The sequence below is a fragment of the Sorex araneus genome, chromosome 6, assembly GCF_027595985.1.
Source record: "Sorex araneus isolate mSorAra2 chromosome 6, mSorAra2.pri, whole genome shotgun sequence".
Taxonomy (NCBI): domain Eukaryota; kingdom Metazoa; phylum Chordata; class Mammalia; order Eulipotyphla; family Soricidae; genus Sorex; species Sorex araneus.
This window is the reverse complement of record NC_073307.1, coordinates 108,741,849-108,756,021: the sequence shown is the minus strand read 5'-3', so window position 1 is coordinate 108,756,021 and position 14,173 is coordinate 108,741,849. Positions and strand designations below refer to the sequence as shown.

The following is a 14,173-nucleotide window of genomic DNA, read 5'->3' as shown; positions in this document are numbered from 1 at the left end:
AAGTTGGCGCAGGACCGGCCTGCAGACCAAGTCCAACGTCCCCCGCAGTGAACGGCCTGATCCCCTTCGGTAGTACTGCTAAGGGTCTGCCTTGCCTGGGCCTCCAAGGGCTGGTTGCACAGTCGGTTCAGCTGATTAAAATCCCTTTGGGCCTCGGATGGCAACGACAGAGCAGAAGAAACTCTGGCATAGTCCCTAGCTCTGGCAGGAGTCACGCCAACCCTGGCCTCCTCTTTGATCTACAAGCTGGAGAGTTGACAAAAGCCACAAAACACCTCTCTTTTTAAGTTACTGTGGTCTGGCACTACTTGTGGGCCCAGAAGACACTTTAACATGTGAAAGGCCTGTAAGCCACCTGGCAAATAGGAGACTCTGATCATGGCACGACCCTGGCCAGATACAGAACCAAAGGCAAAGGCAGTAGAGGAACGCTGAGACACGCGGGGTTGTATTACAACAGGACAACCTTCAGCTCTTTTGCACTTCCTTAAAATAGCAGCAGCGAGGCTATGTGGACTGCACAGCCACAGTTCACACGAGTTCATGGGTGTTTCTAAATCCCACGTGTCATTGCCCCAGAAGACACACTACCCTGACCCAGCCTCCAGGAAAGCTCAGAACCATGTAATTACTTCTTCTGTTTTGTTTTGTTATTTTAGGCCACACCACTGTGCTCAGGAATTTCTCCTGGTTTTGCACTCCGGGAATACTCCTGATGGGGATTCAGGGGGACCATGTGGGATGCTGGGATGGAACTGGGGTCAGCTAGAACTCCAGTCTGCTGCATGCAAGGCAAGCATCCTATATCTACTTAACTTCCATGCAAACACCACCACACACACCCCACCACCACCACCACCACACACACACATACTAGGTCCTGCAATTACCTTTTAAAGACTACTTTTCAAAGTTGAGCTGTTTTTTACTCTAAACAATGGTGCCATAGGCTTTCCAGCACTTTGAGACCACCTTGGGGAAATGGGACTTAAAAAATACTGCCTGGGTCTCACCTCCAGAGGGATGTGGAGGGGTTGACCTAGCATAAAGATCTTGAAAAATACTTGGTGTGCTTCTTTAAAAACAAAGCAAACCAAAAATCCCAAAATTTATTATAGTTTAGGTAACATGGTTATGATGGGGTTAATATTTGTGCTTTGATCTAAATAGTTACTGCACCTTCCCCCTGACATGATTCCTTAGCAACCACTCGTACAAGTTCAGGAATCACTAGCACAGGACAGAGGGGTATCCTACTAGAATCCAGAACTTACCTGAAAGAAGCTTAAGAAAGTGTCTGAGGGGGCTGGAGCAATAGTACAGTGGGTAGGGCACTTGCCTTGCATGTGGCCGACCCGAGTTCGATTCCCAGCATCTCATATGGTCCCCTGAACATGGCCAGGGGTAATTCCTGAGTGTATGAGCCAGGAGTAACCCCTCTGCATCACCGGGTATGACCCAAAAAAAAGCAAAAAAAAAAAAAAGTGTTTGAGGGTCTGCATGCTGATATCTGATAACTAGGTGACATGTTTCCAGAGACTTCCTAAAGAAAATGTCTTGACCCAGAAGAGTGATCTTTTTGAGTCGAAGAAACAGTACAGTGGAAAGGGTATTTGCCTCACTGAGGCTGACCCACATTCTCTTCCCTGCACCATATATGGTCCCCTGAGCCCTCCAGGAGTGATCTTTGAGCATAGAGCCAAGAGTAGGCCCTGGGTGTGGCCCCAAAACAAAAAGCATAAAGTGATTTTTCCTTGTTGGATATTAAGGCATTGGAGAGGGTTGTCAGCAGCAGATGCGCACATGCTGCAGAACTATCAAAGCAAATCAAGGTGAGAGGCAACGAGCACCTTACAGACTTCTCTTCTTCACCTCTGAGGGAGGGAGCTGTGGGTTCAGGACATAAGCCCTGCTCACTGATCGTCCCCTCTACTCATCTCTGTGACCCAGCCCCCCATTCCTATGCCTGTGTATAGGTAATGGGGTAGATAATACCCTCACATTCACAGAGTGGATCAACAAGTGTATTTATTCACTTATTCATATCTGCCTCATTCCACAGTAGATCGGACTCTGTGTCTCTTTTATAATTGTAGGTAAGTATACTCTATCCCAGGGAAACTTATTCTGTTCAGCTCAGCATCTACTCAGATGGTCTGGGGGCAAAGAAAGGCCTCTTGTCCCTGCCTAGGCTTGGCAGAGTCAGGAAAACATCTGCACACCCAGGAAGCAAACCGTCTCATGTGACCAACCTGGAAAGACACATGACACAAACTGGCACCGCACCCTGCACTTGTGATCCAAATGGGGCTGAACTGGACAAAGGCAAGAGAAGTGTTTTAAAGCGGAGCCTCTGGGGAGGAGCAGCTGCCCTCTGGCCCCTGGACCATGGGCACCACCTCCTGGGGCAGAGAGTCATTGGCCTGCAGCTGACTGCCACTCAGAGTCAGCATATTTGCCAGGAATTTCACGTGTTGGGAATTGCTCACAATAAACCCAGCGTAGGTAGAAGATTTCTTAGAGGCTTTTATGTGGAGATTACATAGGCAAATATAAACTGGTGAAGTTTATTTGCTAAGTGCCAGTTTTATTGTATTTCCAGCAAGAAGAGAGAAGCAGGGAAGAGGCGGGATAAGACTAGATGAGACTAAAGGTGGGGTCCTACCCCTTAGGCTGGTTTTCGGGAGTAAGTTGCTTTTGAAAGGCCTATTGGAAGGTCTTGTACAGACACGAAAATGGACTGGAGGCTGAAACAAGGAACCTTTTACTTTTGAGGGGTTGGGAGAACAAATACACATATTTGATGCTCTCTTGGGCGATGGAAAGACTATGAGGTATGCTGTGTTTTCTTGCATCATCTCTCCTATTGTGACTATGCCACTTTGAATAGCTTATCTTCACTTTTTCATCTTGAAACAGGGGAAACATCTTAAAACAGTTCTGAGTAGCTCACAAGAGAGAGCTGGAATGAAAGGAAGCAACATAAATGCACAAACTTTATAACTGGAAAGTGATACGCAGGTGTTAATAATTTTACCCTACTGTTACAGCTACCTAGCTGGGGGAGGATCAGGACCAGAGGAAATCAGGATTATATAAGAAAGAGCATTAATGGAGCCAGGAGGTAGCATAGTGACCAGGGTGCATGTCCAGTTTGTGCACAGCCCTAGTTGGATTCCTGGCATCATATGATACCCTGAGCATTACAGGGTGCAGTCCTGGGGGCCCCCAATAACACCCAGTGATCCCGAGCTCTATGGGGCCAGAGTAGTATCGTATCTTCAGGCCCTTGCCCTGAACTGCATCTCAGTTGACTGAGTATCACCAGGGGACTCCCCAGACATCCTGAGCACACTTAGGAGTCCCTCTCAAAAAAAAAAAAATCAGAAAGTACTGGTGGGTAAATTGGGTAAAAGGGTACAATTGTATGATGATAGACAGATTTGAACTTTAGTGGTGAATCTAATGTAGTATGTATAGTTAATGATTAATCTGTACCTGAAACAGATAAGTCATGATAAAATGTTACTTCAGTAAAAAATTAATTACAAAAATGTAAATGTTTTAAAAATATGGGGTCAGAAAGATGATATAGAAATATGGCACTTGCTTTGCATGCACCAGGCCTAGGGTTGATTCCTGGTACCCCATATGGTCCTCCAAGCATTGCCAGGAGTAATTCCTGAGTGCAGAGCTAGGAGTAACCCAGAGTATCGCCAGGTGTGGTACCTCCCCTTCAAATTTTTTTTTTGAGTTTAAAAAATACCTGGCCATCAAAAAGTGAAAGAATATCAATAACCATGTGTGTGTCCAGGGATGTAGCTCAGTTAGACTGCATAGTTCAGGTATATAAGGTTCTGAGTTCAATTCTCAGAACCAAAATAAACTAACTCAAGGAATAATAACAACAGTAAGAGGAGGGAGATTTTTCAGTAACAGATAGAGAAGAGCAAGGGCTATTATGGGGCAACTTATACTCCTACTGGCTGAGAACAGAGGGAAAGTTAAGGTAAATAATGGTCACAGAAAAAGTTAGAAGTTAAGTCAGAATGTGAAAGGCCTTGCAAGCTAGGAGGTTCAGCTGGGGAAGGGAAGTTAAAAATTTTTCTGGAGACAAATTGTGATCCCAGATCCTGGAAGTTACCTAACACTGTGATATCTCTTAACGGATGTGTTCCCGCTACTGGATTTTGTCCCAGGCTACACTGTGTTCCGGTGGGTAGTGGCCGTTGGGCCCTCGTGAGCTCCTCATGCTGTAATGCATCACTCCCGAGGCTGCTTTCTCTTTGTCTGAAGTTTGTAAATGATCTGGTTTCCATCATTCCAGGCATAGAGCTGTTTATCTCTGGGGTTGTAATGGATCACAGAGTGACTTCTCGGCCTCCTGGGGAAGAACAAATTGGACAGATCCTCCTCTCTGATAGCGCCCCGGGGATCAAAGACACAGGTGATACGATGGGGGCCTTGGCCCCCAGAACTGTAGACCACATAGAGGACCCCGCAGATGAGAAACGAGGCTTCGGCATCCTGGCTCCTACAGGGCGTATCCCATGAGTGCTCTATTCCCAGGGTGCCAGGATCAATTTTTGTGAGAACCAAATGGCCCTGGACGCCGGGCCCCACGTGGACCGCCCAGAGCCCGTGCTCATCCACAGCCAAGTCAATGAAAGTTGCGGGGGAGTGCTGGTAGACCCGCGCTCGGCCCGCCCCTCCCGGGAGCAGCATTCGCTCTTCCACAGTCCGCTTCTGCAGGTTGTATTTGATTATCTCATTGGGAGTCCCTTGGTTGTGAAAAAACAAAAAACCTTTGTGAATCACTTGACCTGTTCCCTGCCAGGAATGTGTGAGGATTAGCTTCCGGGGGCCTGGTTTGCTGCTATCCTCCATGAAAGCCCGTATGTTTGCAAATTCCCAAACAGTGTTGTTTCTGGATCCAATTAAGAGATAAACCTTTGGAGAGTCACTGACAATATCTTTCATCCAAGAGCCATCTGCATCCATAGTCCTCTTCACTATTTTCAGAGACTTTATGCCTGTCAGCATGTTGTCACAGCCTGGCCAAATAGGGAGAGAATAAAAAAGAGGCAATTACTTGATTAACATGAGATGTCTGCTTTTCTGGAAGATTGCATTCCCCTCCTTTCAGTGCCTAGAATAGAATGATCACAGAAATCAATCATAATGAATTATATGATTCGACTAATCAAAGAAGCAAATGAACAAACAGGTCTCTGTTAAGGGAGTTGCTATATAGTTATCTAGTCAGCACCTATTTCAAGTCAGAATGTAAAGAGCTACTGCTGTGTCAGAGCTCCTCCTGGTCACTCTTTGCAGTACCCAAGGCTGACATAGTTGAGATGACTCAGGTATGAATCCATGTAATTCAATTCTACTGACCAAGATTGTATTGAGTACCTACTATGTACTTAGACCAGAATTCTTTCTTGAAACAAAGCACTTTATTACAATATTTATCAATTCTACACCTTAAAATGACTATCTCCTTCCTTCCTTCCTTCCTTCCTTCCTTCCTTCCTTCCTTCCTTCCTTCCTTCCTTCCTTCCTTCCTTCCTTCCTCCCTTCCTCCCTTCCTTCCTTCCTCCCTTCCTTCCTTGATCCCTCCCTTCCTCCCTTGATCCCTCTCTCCCTTTTTGCCTCCCTCCCTTCCTCTCTTCTCTCTCTCTCTCTCTCCCTCTCTCTTTCTTTGTTTCTTTCTCTCATTTTCTCTTTCTCTCATTTTTCTTTCTTTCTCTTTTTTTCTTTTTGGGTCATACCTGGCAATGCACAGGGGTTACTCCAGGCTCATGCACTCAGGAGTTACTCTTGGCGGTGCTCAGGGACCACATGGGATGCTGGGAATCAACCCAGGTCAGCAGTGTGCAAGGCAAATGCCCTACCCGATGTACTATCATTCCATCCCCTCTTTCTTTCTTTCTTTCTTTCTTTCTTTCTTTCTTTCTTTCTTTCTTTCTTTCTTTCTTTCTTTCTTTCTTTCTTTCTTTCTTTCTTTCTTTCTTTCTTTCTTTCTTTTCTTTCTTTCTTTCTTTCTTTCTTTCTTTCTTTCTTTCTTTCTTTCTCTTTTTCCTCTTTCTCTCTTTCTTTCTTTCTCTTTTTCCTTTCTTCCTTCCTTCCTTCCTTCCTTCCTTTCTTTCTTCCTTTCTTTCTTTTCTTTCTTTCTTTCTTTCTTTCTTTCTTTCTTTCTTTCTTTCTTTCTTTCTTTCTTTCTTTCTTTCTTTCTTTCTCTCTTCTTTCTCTCTTTCTTTTTTTCTTTTCTCCACTCTCCTTTCACCAAGGATAGAACCAGAGTCTCACACATGCAAGGCAGGTGCTCTACAACTGAGTCACATCTCTGATGACTTCACCTTCTAGTGGATAATTTTGGTCCTTAACACTACTGGAACATTAGAAGACGTTCACTCAGCCACAACTTTATCAATTCCTTAATGCATTCATTCATGTAGGCAGTAGACATTGGATGCTTAGAAAGGACAAGGTGCTGAGCTGGATGTTCTGAGCCCCAGGGCAGTGAACAATGACACATTAGAAATGGTTCTTGCTTAATAGGCACATGATTGCTATGTAGAGCTTAAAGTAAAATTTTTATGAAAGACAGGCAGAGAGGTCAAAGGTGATTTGAGATAAGACAGACTGCATTTGAATGGGTCCTTGAAGTATTCCATTCTGAAATGGGAGGAAGACCACTCTTGACTTAACTAAACCACATTTGAGAAAGCCCTTCAAGGTTAGTATTAACCAAGAAGTATAGAATTTCAGCCAATACATGCTAAACACTTGAGGTTGCCTCAAATTAGATGTATAAAACAAAGCAATGTATACTAAAAGTTGCTATGTGCCAGGGGCTTGTGGATAGGATTAAGGAATATAGCTTTTATTCTGTAGGCAGGAGGGAAGTAGAATGAATTATGACCCAGGAAACTCTATACTGATTAAATTGGCAGTCACATGTGCACTAGATGCATCAGAGAGGGACAAAAATAAATTAGACAAACTGACTAGGAGAGTATTTTTGTAGCCCAAACATGGTGATAAGGATTGAAACTAGGGAGATGAAGGGTCTGGAGAGGTAAATGAAGGGTTAAGGAACTCCTCATGCATAAAGCCTGCAGTATACATGGTCCCCTGAGCACAGCTAAGAGTCATCCCTGAGCACAGCTATGAGTGATCCCTGAACACAGCCAAGTGTGGCCCCCCAAAAACCTAAAAATAAAAAATAAAGAAAGAAACTAGATAGATGAAGATGAAATTGAAAAAAAAAAAAAGGCTTACAGTTTTCTAGTTTCTTGCTACCGCTTCAGACTGTTCCATTTTCGAGCAAAAATGCTTCCTGTTTTGTTTCTCATGTTATCGACTTCGAAAACCTCAGTCACACACTGGATATCCTGTTCCCTGGAACTATTCCGTATTAAAGATAAACTATTTCAGTTGCCATTTTCTGCAGCACTGTCTTATCTTTCCATGTCTCACTTCTTTGTTCTCTCCTCTTCTGCTCTCACCTTTGTGTGTACCTCCAGTATCTTGATTCTCCCAGACCGTCAAGCCTTCTTTTGTCCTTGCTTAAGAAAGGACATTTTGCCTTATACCATTATAATAGTTCTTCCATCAGCCCTCCCCTCCCCCACTTATTTCATAGTATTGACTCCACTAAACTCCCTGTTCTGTATCAATTCAAACTTCTGTCCCCACCTAGGAGTTTTGTTCACTGGACAAAAATTACCCATGGTCCAAATTGTACATAAGCTCTCCAACTTTAGCTGAGCTTAGGACAAGTTTTCTTAATTTCACCTCTAATTTAAGATGGATTTAAATCCATCTCAGTCCCTTTATAACAATGGGTTAACATCTTTGAAAATGTAAGTTCCACTAAGCTAAACTCTCAACTTTTTGTCCCTTAGTATAAACTTCAGTTTTGTTACTATCCTTGCAAACCCTCCATCCCATATAGCTTAGATTGGGCCATTCCTTCCGTACAAGTCCAATATATTCCTATGCTCTGATTAGCCTGCTCCTAGACTTCCTCAAATAATTATTCCCTATGATCTTTAATCTCTCCTTTCTACTAGATCCTTAGCTTATAAACATCCTGCCTGTAGTAAAAAAATAAAACAAAACAATTCTCTCTTGATTAGTTGTTCTAGCTATTTCTCTATCTCTTTTCATCATTTCCCGTTTCCCTCCCCTTTGTTGTGGTTGTGATGACCAGGGGTCACACACATGCTGCTGAAATGCCTGCAAACGGCCCGAGGTACATGCCAGGAGTTGTTCACTTTGATTGCAGATCTTGCACATGAGCTCATGCCCTTAGTTGTGGCACTCACTCGAATTCTGGTTGTGGTGCACACACTTTTAACTGCAGCACTAGCCAGAGCTCTCTCTGCATTTCTTACACACACATGGCTCTGAGCCGAAGACGGCACACTGTTGCAGAAGCACTGGGACCAGGCTGGTGGACAGCACAAGGGATCAAATTCTTGGCTGCATTCTTGCCAGGCATGCAGTGTTTTGAGCTGCTGGGCCATTCCCTGGGCCCCCTCCTATTATTTTATATACCTTAGCTTTTCTACTCTCCTTTCTATCTTTCATCCTTTCACGTTACCACATAAATACATAGAAACTGCTCTTCAGTATGTGACCAGGGAGTTAGTTCAAGTGGTACCACACAGGTCTGGCATGAGTGAGTCCTTGAGTTGACTTATGTCACATCACATTGCATTCCCCCTCCCCCTCCTGCAAAGTTAAGAGTGATGCTTATTAAAAGCAATCAAAAATAGTATCAAGGAACACCTAATCTAGACTCAAATTTTTATATGTATATATGACTGGCCTACCCGTGTTCGATTCCTCCACCCCTCTCTGAGAAACTGGCAAGCTACCGAGAGTATCTCATGCACATGGCAGTCTGGCAAGCTACCCGTGCTGTATTCGATATGCCAGAAACAGTAACAACAAGTCTCAAAATGGAGACGTTACTGGTGCCTGCTCAAGCAAGTCGATGAGCAACAGGATGACAGTGACAGTGACAGTTGATATATGACTTATTTATTCAGTAATATGACTGAACAGTTCCCCTTATTGTAGATTTATTTTTCCTTTTTTTTGTACTATCACTATCCATGTAGCCTTTTATGTGTTTCTTTCCTGTCTATGGCAGAGAAAAATGTGTGTGTTTCTCAATGCAATTTCATTTTATCTTCCTTAGTGATACATGTGGTGCCTTCTGAAGCATTGGACTGTGTCATTGATCATCCTCTGTTATTTCTGGAAGGATGTGTACAGGAGTGGAGTTAGATGTTTCTTCTGGCCTTCCAGATGGTCTTAGACTTCTCGTAGTGGCTAAGTTAAAAGGGTGTGGAGGAATTAATAGAGATAATATAGGGGCTAAGGCACTTGCCTTACAGCCCAACAACCCTCAAATCCCCAACACTATATATAGTCCCTCTGTAGCACATTGGTCACTCCTGAATATGAGCCAGAAATAGCCCCTGAGCATCCCTGGTGTCCCCCCATATATATATTATATATATATCAAAATATATATTATATATATTTATATATATGATATGATATATATGATATCTATCCCACCCACCTGGCAGATATATAAAATATATATTTTATATATATTTATATATATATATGATATATATATCTATCCCACCCGCCTGGCAGAGCCTGGCAAGCTACCCAGGTGTATTGAATATGCCAAAAACAGTAACAATAAGTCTCACAGTGAGAGACGTTACTGGTGCCCACTCGAACAAATCGATGAGCAACGGGATGACAATGATCTATCCCGCACGACAGAGTCTGGCAAGCTACCCATGGCATATACGTTATGCCAAAACCAGTAACAAGTCTCACAATGGAGACATTACTGGTGCTCACTTGAGCAAATCGATGAGCAATGGGATGACAGTGACAGTCATATGGTCATATATATGATCAAGATGAAGTTAGAGTTCTACTGGTTATCTCAAGAAAATGGGTGATCAGTAGTCCTAATTCATATCTTACTAGTGTGGCAACCTTGTAAAGCAATCTTTTATGAGATACAAGTGTCATAGGAGGCAGGGACTTTGGCTTTTTGAGAGGGATGAGAAGCCAGTGGAACTCCCCCTGAGATCTGTATCATGCATAGAAAATGGTATTAGACCTTCCTCATGGACGCTAGAGGATGAAGTTGTAGGATGATAACCAAGGATATTGCCATATGTTGAGAACTACGCTCTCTCCGGCTTCCCTCCTTCCAGGGGTCTTGGTATAAAGTTCATTTGTCACTGAGTTGTTAATTCTAATTAAACCTTTGGATGCTCTGGGGCTAATTGAAAGTCATTTAGTCACAGGTTAAGAAAGAGGGAGAGGAGAGAAAGTGGATACAAGGAAGAGTACTACAAAGGTTATGAGGCGAGCAAGCAATTTTGTAATCTGCCTATTACTACCAGTTGTTTGGATAGTACTCTACGATAATTCCTCAGTCAATTAATCATCAATATTTTCATGATTTCTGTTTTGTCTTTAAGCATCCATCATCCCCTCTTCACTTTCCTGTAAATATCTCTTCTCTTATTTTTTTAGAAAATAGAAAGAGAACTACATCATCTCTAACAGTGGCAACATTTCCATTTTAATGCCTATTGCCCATTCCCTGAAAGAGCCCAAATGGGTTATTTCAAAATGTCAGTCAGATCATGTTATGTGTCCCACTAAACTCTCTAGAGGGCGGCATGGATATAAAGTTCAGCAGTTAGGAAACTTACTTTGCATGTAGCTGACCCAGATTCAATCTACCCTGGCACCACCACATATGGTCCCCTGAGCCCTTCAGGCATGATCCCTGAGTACAGAGCCAGAAGTAATCCCTGAGCACAGATGGGTCTGACCTCAAAGACAAAACAAAACACCTCATTAGGGCCACCTATTCTCACTAGAGAAAAGTTCAAGTCTGCTCAAGGCATGGGTGACTGTTCCTCCTACAGCCTCTCATTCTTGTCTCCAATAGCCCCCAAACTTTGTTCATTTGGGTCAGTCACTCGGGCCTCCCTCCATACTGTTTTTCAAATTATACCAAGCACAGGAGCTGGAGATATAGGAGAGCAGGTAAGTAGCTAAACTGGGTTTGATTCCATGATTATATGTTCCCTGAGTCCACCAGGAGTGATCCCTGATTGCAGAAACTGAAGTAAGCCCTGAACACAAAGGGGTATGACCCACAAACAAACAGACAAAATTATGCCAAGCACATGCCTGCCTTGGAGATTTGATACTTTACCCCTCTTTTAGGAACCATCTTCCCCAAGTCATTTATGTAGCTTCTTCCTCAATATCCTTTAGGTCTGTTGCAAAATGTCTAATTATTAAGTCATTTACTGATCCTCCTTATGCAAATGGCAACACTTCCCAGCTCTCTATAACTCCCTTCTTCCCGTTCATTTTTTTTCATAGTGTTTTTTCTTTCTATCTGTTATACTCTGCTTGCTTGACTACCTTTAGTAGAATTCTGAACTTCAGGAGAACAAGAGCTTTGTCCTACCTATTTCATTCACTTACCTATTTCATTGACCCTTGGATAATAACTAACTTGTAACACGCTAGTGTTTTCTGTAATAATTTTCCTGCCAGTAAATCTACCAACCAATTGTGCCCCAAGCCATATTTTCTGCCTTCTCTTCTGCTCCCTTTACATTTGCAGAGGATCTCATCCCCTTTCATCTTATCCAAGACTTAACACCTAAAATGATCCCCCTCTCCTGCCTCAGTAGTTCCTCACTTCCCAGTGGATTTACCTTTCTGGTAAACAGGTTGCAATAAAATCCTTGCCCTTTTCACTAACCTATGGGCCCAACATGACATACATTATGTTGTATATCTTTATCCTCTCTTCTCCTTCCTATGCAGGGCTTGAACTGGCTGTCTTCAAATTCTGGGAGAGGTCAAACCCGCTCTTGCCTCAGGGTTTTTGTACTTAACATTCCTTCTGCCTGAAGTGCCTTTTGGTTCTGATTTTTCTCCAGTCTGCTTCTACTTATCTCCCAAGCTTCCTGGACTACTGTATTCAAATATGTCCTCCCTACAATGGTTACATTTCTCTTATTTCCTTAGGACACATATTCTGTAATCTGTTATCTTCTTTATTTACTAGCATGTTGCTAACCCTTTGCAGACTACACACTCCACAAAAGCAGGATCTTTGTTTTCCTGTTTACTTCTGTTCTTTTCTTCCCCTCTTTTTTTTCTTTCCTTTTTTTTTTTTTTTTTTTTTAGCTTTTTGGGTCACACCCAGCAATGCACAGGAATTACTCCTGGCTGTGCTCGGGAGACCATATATGGGATGACCATAGGGGATCAAACCTGGGTCTGCCGTGTGTAAGGCAAATGCCCTACCTGCTGTATTATTGCTCCAGCTCCCCCATTCCCTGCTTTCTAAATCAGAGTTTTGAGGGTTCAACAAAAATGTATTAGGTTAATGAAGAGAATAGCATCCTTCAGGCAGATTTTTTTCTAGGGTCTTAATAGTGTAGTACATTCGGAGTTCTGACCACAGGCCTGTTTTAAGTAATAACAAATGGCAAAGTACTTATAGCTTGCAAGGCACTTTCAAATCCATTATTTCATGTAAAAATTTGATTCAGAAAGCAAAAACAAGGAAGCATATTAATTACACCTGTTAAGCTGTGTGTTGTTCTATACTGTGGTGCATTAAATCGTAAAAAGGTTTGCTTCCTATGTAAACAAGATATTACTTATATAAACAAAATATATGTAATGGCATTTCTCTTATAATTTTTTCTGTTAATAACAGTACTCAAAAGTGCCTTTGTGGGGTTGGAGTGATAGCATGGTGGGTAGGGCATTTGCTTTGCACACAGCCGACCCGGGTTTGATTCCCAGCATCCCATAAGGTCCCCAGAGCACCACCAGGGGTAATTCCTGAGTGTAGAGCCAGGAGTAACCCCTGAGCATCGCTGAGTGTGACCCAAAAAGAAAAAAAAAGTGCCTTTGTGGGAAAATAAAGTTGGGAAATATAAAACAAAATTGGCACAACCTATTCATAGAGCAAGGCAGTGGGAAGAAAAAGCTATTCCTGAAGGTCACTTGTCACAGGCGTCCTGTCATCCATGGCTGCCTCAGGGGCCACCCCGCCCCCACCCCAGTCTTTTGGAGGACCTGTAGAGACATCTGGTCTGGTGACCCCCAGGTCACGGGGAAGCATTCCTTTAGGCTGACAAGCTTGGTCCTGGTGGAGCAGGTTAAAGGAAGTCAAAATCCTGGGTGGGAAGTGTGGGGCAGACCAGACTGGACACCTCATGCCTCACAGGAGCTTCTCAGAGAAGGTCCCCCTGTCTCAGTGGTCATTGAGGGCACTGTGTGGCAAAGGGGAGAGTGGGTTACCCTGTTCATTTGGGACACTGAGTTCACATCCTTTTAGTTTCATCTGCTCTGTCAGTCTGGCATGAATGCTTAGCTCTTGTCCTACTCTCTGGTGGTCACAGAGGATGACTGCAGGAGGCTCTAAGCTTCATCAGGGATCACAGAGACGGTGAATGAAGAAGAGCAGGGTCGTGGGCCACTGGCAGAGATCAGAGACCATCCTCTATTGAGAAACAAGCATGAGGACTTGAAAAAATTATCACAGTCACAGTCACAGTCATCCCGTTGCTCATCGATTTGTTTGAGCTGGCACCAGTAACGTCTCTCATTGAGAGACTTATTGTTACTGTTTTTGGCATATCCAATATGCACAGGTAGCTTGCCAGGCTCTGCTCGATACTCTCAGTAGCTTGCCAGGCTCTCTGAGAGGGGCGGAGGAATCGAACATGGGTCGGCTGCATGAAAGGTGAACGCCCAACCACTGTGCTATACCTTCAGATATTTAAAACACGCGCGCGCGCGCGCGCACACACACACACACACACACACACACACACACACACACACATGACATTATAGGTACTTTATAAACTTTAACTTTACCTGGTTCTTGGAATAAGCTTAATGGGAGAATTTGTTTTGTTTTTGTTTGTTTGGAGGCTACACCTGGTAATGTTCAGCGGTTACTCCTGGCTCTGCACTAAGGAATCACTCCTGGAGGTGCTGGGGGAACCATATGGGATGCCAGGGATCAAACCTGAGTCAGCTGTGTGCAAGGCAAGCACCT

At 43.4% G+C, this 14,173-nt stretch overlaps 1 protein-coding gene across 1 annotated transcript in view; it reads right to left on the bottom strand.

Annotated features, from left to right (window-relative positions):
* Window positions 1-2,578: 2,578 nt before the first annotated feature.
* Window positions 2,579-14,173, bottom strand: part of OLFML1 (olfactomedin like 1) — a 32,417-nt gene continuing 20,822 nt past the window's right edge. Inside the window, exon 3 of the mRNA XM_004613645.2 lies at window positions 2,579-5,054. Within this exon, the coding sequence (XP_004613702.2) occupies window positions 4,264-5,054 (791 nt within the window). The 3' untranslated portion in view covers window positions 2,579-4,263. The remainder of the gene's footprint in view (window positions 5,055-14,173) is intronic.